The sequence below is a fragment of the Brachyistius frenatus genome, unplaced genomic scaffold (genome assembly GCF_029030835.1).
Source record: "Brachyistius frenatus isolate BFR_SWC_R1_liver_20210118 unplaced genomic scaffold, ASM2903083v1 Contig_91, whole genome shotgun sequence".
NCBI classification, from domain to species: domain Eukaryota; kingdom Metazoa; phylum Chordata; class Actinopteri; family Embiotocidae; genus Brachyistius; species Brachyistius frenatus.
In genome coordinates this window covers 200,316-208,709 of record NW_027210690.1, presented here as the reverse complement: position 1 = coordinate 208,709, position 8,394 = coordinate 200,316, and the positions used below count along the sequence as shown (strand labels likewise).

Below are 8,394 nucleotides of genomic sequence, written 5' to 3'. Positions count from 1 at the left end.
CGTAGCCTTGGCTCGCAGCAATAAGGTAAATAAACGCCCGATATGCCAGTAAGATGATGTAATTTAACACATTGATATTTCTTGAACTGAAACACTCGCCGGAGGGCAAAATAACCCATAAAATTAAACGCTAACCTCACCTAAAAATAAAAAGCTTCTCATTCACCGTCACAACATGCAACGACTGATTTTCACGTCATTATTTTTGATGTAATTTAAACAGGCCTCAACAACATTACACGCTTCACAGGGAAGTGCTTTTATTTTGAAGAATACCGTTAAATATTTGGTGGAATGCATCGACCTGCTCCTCGTGTACGTTACAAAGAAAGTGTGTGTTTGGATCCTGTTAAATAATCAATAAAAGAAAAGAGAGGACAACGACACCACAAGTAAATCTCAGAAATGATCATTTAAATGACCGTTTTGAATTTACGTCGTAAGTTCAGACAAAGTTTGTGTCAGTAAGAGACAGTAAGAGCAAACGCTCTGGCCGATAAACCAGCAGGTTATCATCTGATTTTGGATTAAAAAAAAAAAAAAGCTGCAGAAAAATGTGATCACTTAGTTCTGCGGCCATTTTTTTCAGGCTGTGGTTTGTGTCAAATGAATTTCATGCAAAGAGATGCATATATTTTAAATGATCAGAGGACCAGCGTCCGTATGGGAGGGTTCATAGTTGGGATGATGCTGCAGCAGCAACCGAGACACGTTTAATAAATGTGTTTCCTAAATGTCACATTAGAGCGACTCAGTTGCAGCTCGAGTGTCTCGTAAACTGAGTGTAGGTTTTCTTGTACTGATTTTTGAGCCCAATCTTGATTTCCAACACGGAGGGAAACTTGGCCTGCACGTCCGACGGGTTGAGGTATTTGTACTTTACTCGAGTATTTCCATTTTGTGTAACTTCATACTTCCAGTGCACGAAATCTCAAGGACAAATAACGTAGGTTTTTACTCCACTACGTTTGGTCTGAAGTTCACAGTGAACACCAGGTACATCCAAATGTACTCATTTTGAATTTGAATTATTTTTACGGCATGAACTGATTAGATTAGATGTTCCTTTACGAGTTGAGAAAATGTCTCCTACTTTTCAAACTCAATAATTATATATGACAGTAAAACACTGACAGGAAGCATTTACTTTCACTTTTGACAGATATTTAGCTGCTGATATTTACACACTTTTACTAATAGTGGAGTATTTCCAGTGTACTTTCACTTAAACGAAGGACCTGGATACTTGCTCCACCTGTGGTTTTGAACCTCCATCCTAGTCTGTCTGAGAGGTCCTGCCATTAAGAAGCTTTTTCCCAAACAGGTACACGCACACCTGGTGGGGGAGAGAGAGGGGAGAGGGGGAGAGAGACACACTTGAACCGGCTGAGTTTGTGACCCGAGGACACTTCCTCCGTTTGCTCCTCCGGTATCTTACACCGGTGGTGTCTCCAGACCGCGGGACGAGCGCGTTTTCCGGCCGAGCTGTTTATAAACAACGCGGGCATCGTCGGTGGCAGCAGCCCGGTGGGCACCAACCTCCGAGCACGTCCCCCCCACCACCACCACCACCACCACCACCCCCAAAAACAAAACTCCCGAGCCCGAGTTGAACAGCCGCACAACGCGGCTCCGCGCGGGGAAGTTTCCCGTTTTTAAAAAAGGCGGACTATAAGTTGGTGTCAGCGTCCGAAGAGCTGCAGCGTCCCACCGGCTGCGCTGTTTGATGTGGGAGACACAATTTGGAAAAGGGGGGAGAGAGACAGGAGGGAGAAATATGGTGGGGAGGGGGGAGGTGGGGGGAGGGGGGAGGTGGAAAGGCTTAGAAATTCATCACCTTAAGAGTCTGAGAAACATTTTACCTGGATTTTTTCCGAGTCACGATTGCTTCCTCGGTCGCCACAGTCCGGTAAATCTTCAGCGAGTCACTACAAAGGCTTCTTTTCTAAAAAAAAAAAATGTCAATTCTTCTCGCTAAACAATCACTCCGCACATCCAAGATGGCTACCAGGAACACCTCCTCCTCCGATGCCCTGTTGGACAGGAGTCCCGCCTACTTTGCTTTTGATTGGTCCACTAGGACCGTTCCCGCGCTTCTATTTGCCAACAGCAGCTGTCCGTCAGAAAAGACTGGTTTTACTACTTCCAGTGTGACTCCCGCTCTGATTGGACTGCTCCGTAAAGGTCAAAGGGTAAACTCAGTTCTGTTTTACGTAGCTTCTACGGCCCCTCCCCCTCCCGCTCCGTCGGCCGCAGGGATTCTGGGAAATGTAGTCGACCACTGCCTTCACGAAGCAGCTGAACAACACCACGTTTATTAAATCATTAAATAAATAAGTAACCAATTGTTTATTTGAGGAGGTTGTGGTTTATTTAATATCTTCATGTAGTGGAGCAGAGGACTCATTTCAGTTTCGTGTTTTGTTTTTCCTCAAAAATCAACAGCAAAAAAAGCTGATTTAAATTGCTTTGTTAATATTTAAAAATTCTGTACGAAGTTATGTTTTTTTTTTTTTTACTTTTACTTTTTTTTTTACACATCACTGCTTATTGCTTCTTCTTTTTTTTAAATGTAATATTAATTTAGCTTCTAAGTCAGAAACATACTGTCATGTTTTTTTCAACTTGCTCCCATCCTCTTGGCTGCTGTCACTTTTTTTTTTTTTTCCACATGGAGACATGATTTAGTGTTTCAAGGAAGATGAGATTCATAATTTAGTGTTTTGTTTTAACTCCTTGATGTCTGACCCTCATTATGATAAATAATACTCACCACTTTATCCTGTATCCGGCTGCTGTGATGGATGAAAACAGCCAGTTATTGATCAGCCTTTAAAGGCATGGCTGTGCTGACGACTGATCTACTGGATTGGATTATTGTTCCTGTTCTGTTTTTGTTTTGACCAATTTTTTTTTTATTGAGTTTTATAAAGTCCCATCCAGGGACATGAGAGTTATCAATCAAGTCGGTCAAAACTGATTTACGTAGCACAATTCAAGTCTATCAGAGAAAAAAAGTAAAAAAACAAAACAAAATATTGTTTAAAAATGGTGTGGTACATACGATATGCCTGCCCCTGCTAAAATAAACAATAACTAAAAGTGTATTTTAAAAATAATACCAAAATATACAGCACACACATGGAATATTTATCAACTGATGCCACGTTGTGTTGAATTGTGTGTTAAGAGCTAATAAAGTTGAAGCTTTCTTAGATGCTAAATCATAATTTCAGCTTTTTCTTTTGATCCTGCAGCAACGACTCTGATCTCAGCTGTTTATTCTGCATTACTACGTCCTTCCACTGGAGGGCGCCGCAAGCTGCAGTAAAGTACAGGCTATGAACCAGTTTTATTTTCAGCACAATCTGTCAGTTTCACGTAAAAAACACTTGTGCTCAGTGAATTCTCACCCAAGAATGAATCAGTCAGAATCACATTTAATTTAAATTAGTTCGACTGAATTTAAAGAGTTTTTAAAGCTTCTCTACAGGAGAACTGTATGTGCTGAATTCTTGAAATGTAAAATAAAGTTTAATGTAAATCAGGTCCGTCGTACTATTTTTCATATTTTCCGATGAATTCTGGACTCAAAAGTCTAAATTTATACTTTGATGTATCGTTCACACCTGCTGACATCTCACAACAGAATCCTGTCTATAAAAAAAACAAACAGAAATAAACAATTGTACATTTTAAGTCCTTTAATTTCTTCCCCAATATGACAATTCAATTATTTTTTTTTGCTGTCATAATTCAAAAACACCGGCAACATCAATATTTCCATGTTACAAACTTAAATAAATATATAACTTAGGCAGGAAATACAAAATGGATAACATAACGTAATACTGCTGTCATTCAAACAACAACAAAAAAGAATGAGTGACTTTAATAAACTCAAGGCACGTTTAGTTGAACTCTCCCTCGACTATCAGACTACTATCAAATAAAAAGTAATGTCCAAAGACATTATAATTCACAATATTCACCACATCTCCATTTAAATCTCTTCTACAGCTGAAAAGAGAGAGAAAAAAAACAACAGCTGCACAATAAATAAAGAGAAAGTTTACTTAAATCAGAAAATAAACTATATAAAAATTTGGATTGGCATTTGATCTTCTCACTCACATTTTTTTTTAATATATCTTCTTATTTCAAAGGCATAAGAGACTCGCTGTCTGTGTGTGGTGTGAGAACTCCCTCCTCTTTGTTCCTCCTCCTCAGTTCCTGAACCTGTAGGAGATCGGCAGCAGCTTGTGCGTCTTCTTCATGGTCTGGACTTTGGCGTGCGTCTGCTCGTCCATGGTCTTGTAGCACCGCCGGGCGTAATCCAGCAGCTTCTCCTTGGACGCCTCGAACTCGCCGACTTCTGTCACCTGCAGGAAACGTTAATGTGGAAGTTTAAACTTCCTTTTTTTTTTTTTTGTCATCATCTCGGTTTTATCATGAAAAGGTGAAAAAGAAACGAGACACTCAACCTGTTGCAGATTTTAAAATTAGAATTTGGAAAGCAGAGGAAAAATAAAAAAAAACATCTGTCCGTTTAATATCCGTTAGCTTCCTCCTTTCTGCTCTGACAACCTGCAGCCTGCTGTTTCCACCTCTGAGCCGAACCACAGAGAAACAAGGTGCTCTGTTGGCTTAATTAGATTTTTGCTGGTTCGGGATGGTTTGGAGCCGGATGTGACCATATTTGGACGAGCTGGGGGAGGAGCCAGTCGGGGATCTGACTCGATGTGATTAGAAACCTGGTGATACAACTTCCCGCCCACCGATAGTTGTAACCTGACTGCACCACAGGCCTGTCAATCAAACAGACACGCCCCCAAAAACAGGTCTTCTTGAATCTTCTTTTCTAATGAATGAGGGATTATTTTCAGATGGACCTCCAGAAAACTAAGAAGAAGGAGTGACTTTAGCTAACAACACCGAGATAACTGATGGACACATTTTATTCACTTTGGATTTGATGAGAGAAGTTGAATGGGAGTCTATGGAGCCGGAGGCTTTTTGGAGCCGACCTCTAGTGGCACTCGCTGGTATTGCAGCCTAAGGCCTCATTTTTCAGACCTGGAACACTTTCACATTCAGTCTGTTGTCTGGATAAAAACTACTTGTGATGAACAGGAACACTGAACTGAACTCCAACCTTCTCTGGCGCCACCAGCAGCAGCTCTGCGATGGGGGAGGTGGAGGCCATGGTGTTCCTGTCGACTCCGTGGACCTGGAAGGCCCGGGACATGCTCCTCACCCGCTGGTAGGTGGACAGGATCTTCTTGTACCGGATCAGAACGCCGTCCGGGTCTTTCACTGGGGCGGGACAAAAAAAACAAAACACTGTCAGAGACGCACAAAAAACATTCAGTGTTTCGGTGTGGTGCGTTGCCACGGTGATAATCAGGGTTCGGCGCAGCTCAGTAAGTCTGTTTAAATAATTTTTTTAATACAAATGAATTGTTGCTTTTGGTGTTTTTATGGGATTTGTTGAGGATAAGAAAATCCGTGTTGCGCGTCACGTGACCCCTCACCTCTCTGCCGCTCCCTGCTGTGAGTGATCCTGAAGATCCTCCTCATCTTCAGCCTCGGCTCTCCGCCGCCTCGCCCCCTGCCCTTCTTCTTCGACCCCTTCTCCACCGCAGAGTCCTCGTCTTCCTCCTCCTCCTCCTCCTCCTCCTCTTCCTCCTCCACGTACTCGTCCTCGGTGTAGAATTTGTCTTCTTCCAGATGAAACTCCTGCTTGACTACAGCCAAGAAAACACGAGGAAATCCTCTTTATTCAGCTGTTGTAAGCCGGACATGATTTTATTTTATTTTTTTAAAGTGCTTCTCTGCCTTCAAGGTGTAAATATTTAAATCTGTGCTTCCTTCTGTCTTCCTCACCGGGGATGGCGGCGCTGCGGCGGGTCCGAGGTCCCGTTCCCGGTCCTGTTCCCTGCAGACGTTTCAGGGTCATCCCAGACCGGGTGGTCATGGGGGAGTGAGGGGAGGGAGAGCTGGCCGGCTGGACCTTCACACCCCGCTGGGCGTCCGCACACCACTCTGTCATTTAACAATCACAACGAAACCAGAAACAATCATACGTAATGAAAAAGAAGTAAAGATTATTATTATTTTTTTTTAAAAGGGCCATCATGGAGCTTTCTCACCCTCGGGACTCCTCATGCTGACGATGAAGCGGTCCAGCTGGCAGCGCAGGAAGTTGCGCTCCTCCTCCAACTCATCGATGCGCTTCTGCAGCCAGGCGTTCTTCTCCAGGGAGACGTAGAGGTGAGCCCGCAGGTTGGACACCAGGATGAACGGGCTGTACGGAGGGTGAGGAGGCTCCTGCACCACGGCATCTGCAGCAGGAGGAGGAGGAGGAGGAGGAGGAGGAGGAGGAGGACAGATATACGGAGGAAAAGAAGAGAGGGTAGAAGAAGAACAAGAATTACAGTTTCATTTTGGACTTTTTTTGACACAGCAGATGTTACAGGAAACTCTGCTGCCTCAGCGCTTTAAAAAGCACCATAACTTGGATAAAAGCTGGTTTTATGTATGAAAACATCATATAAATCGACTGTTTTACAAGATTATTTGAACGGAGTGAAACTTTATGATTTGCTTCTTTAATTTGAGTTTAAAACGCAGCAATAAAACAAAAGTCGAGGCTGAATTTGGTTTTTAGTTGAAGCTATATTCAATGTAGCACAATGAGCTACTTTGGGACGTTGATTGCTGCGTTCAAGGCATCAAAATGAATTATTTCTCTGAATATTTTCCCTTAATACAGCTAAATGCAGGACAAACGTGTGCAAAATCACATATATAGGCTGAAATAGATTTTTTTTTATTCCATAAACTTTCATGCATTTAAGCAGATGTTTGAAAAACAACCAATTCTGTTTTTATTTTTTGTTTTTTCTAAAAGTTTGGTAGGAATTATGAATCTGGACGACAAAAGAACATATAATCATAATAAATATCAATTATCAACCAGTTTAAGTTCATTAGAATTTACAGAAAAGGTCCTTTGATTTTTGAACAATGTGTGTTTCAGAAGTTCAATCCTCATTTGGACTATTTTCATTGCATGAAATTTCCACCCACTCAGTTCCTGACACGTGATAACGGCGGTCGCGTGACGTACCGTCCATCATCTCCTGGCCGTTGTGCAGGTGGTAGGCGACCGGTCGCTCCAGACTCCCCTCCAGCGGGAAAGAGACCTCGTAGGCGTCCAGATACAAACCTCCACCTCCACCTCCACCGACCGAGGACGAAGGCTGCGGCACGTAGTGCTCTGAAAGACAGACGGAGAAGATGTTAAGATTCATCAGCTGGTTATTTCCTTCATTAACTGATGAAACATGAAGTCGATATAATAAAGCTTTAGAGCAGGTGGAGGCCACAACATATATATATATATATATATTTCACATTGTCCATTGTTATCATCTCAGATCTACCAATTAAAATGACAATAAAAGAACTTCCTGAAGGAAACCCTCTTAAAAAAAAAAAATTTGAAAAAATCATAACTCCCCAAACACAAGTTAAAGTTTTCAGCTGTTTTAATTTGTCCTTCTAAATATTTACAATGATATGAAATGAGAAAAGCAGCAAAAATTCACATCTAAGAGTATTTTTACTTGATAAACGTCAGAAGCTTTGCAGATTTATTACTTTTGTTTCAGCTCAGTGAAAAGTTAACAAACTTATAATGTTCACAAGGTTATTTATATTAGAGTTTTACAGACTTTAAAAACTCGCCATATATGGACACGAATCAAGAAAACAGATCATCAGTAAAACAGTCATAACACAGAAAAGAAGATTAAAACTAAATGAGATATTAGGACATAAAACGGAGGCCTGTAATTGACTGGACGTTCAATAATGAGCCACGTTGAGGTTTCAGCAGTTTAAAAGCAGAAAATGATCCGAAGAGCTCTTTTTTCTTTATGATTTGCGGCAATTATCAAAACAAAATACATCAATTTCTTCGGGGCGGAAGCTTTTTATAGGCGGTCTGAACAAATATTTGCCAATTGTTGCAAAAGTTTTGAGGTTATCTGAATGCACTGAATCATTGGATTCATAGTGCTGTTGTTACCTGGCGGGTTTGCATCGTCTCTGGTGGTTGGAGAGTTCATGACTGGAAACTCTGTCAGGTAACTGATGAGTCGCCTTAAAACCTAAAATGTCGGGATGAACAATGATAATTGGACTCCAGAAGTGCTGTGAGCAGTTATACTTCTGTAATACAGCCTGACGAAACCCAAGCTGCTGCTCCACCGACGTGCTCTCACACTCCGGCGCAGGAATTACCTGATTATAAGTGGCGTCAGGAGGTGCAGCGGTTTGGTCGTTTCACACATGCGCAGAACCGTTTCAAGGGAGTACACCGTTAGA

General features: G+C 41.8%; 1 protein-coding gene across 1 annotated transcript; it reads right to left on the bottom strand.

The window, feature by feature from the left end:
- Positions 1 to 4,226: 4,226 nt before the first annotated feature.
- Positions 4,227 to 8,135, bottom strand: LOC138627782 (coiled-coil domain-containing protein 106-like). The gene is made up of 7 exons (XM_069710358.1): positions 8,096 to 8,135; positions 7,133 to 7,282; positions 6,153 to 6,344; positions 5,887 to 6,045; positions 5,535 to 5,747; positions 5,156 to 5,316; positions 4,227 to 4,382 (listed from the first exon to the last, which is right to left on the bottom strand). Exons 1-7 carry the CDS (start codon positions 8,133 to 8,135, stop codon positions 4,227 to 4,229), a joined length of 1,071 nt encoding a protein of 356 aa, XP_069566459.1.
- Positions 8,136 to 8,394: the final 259 nt, after the last annotated feature.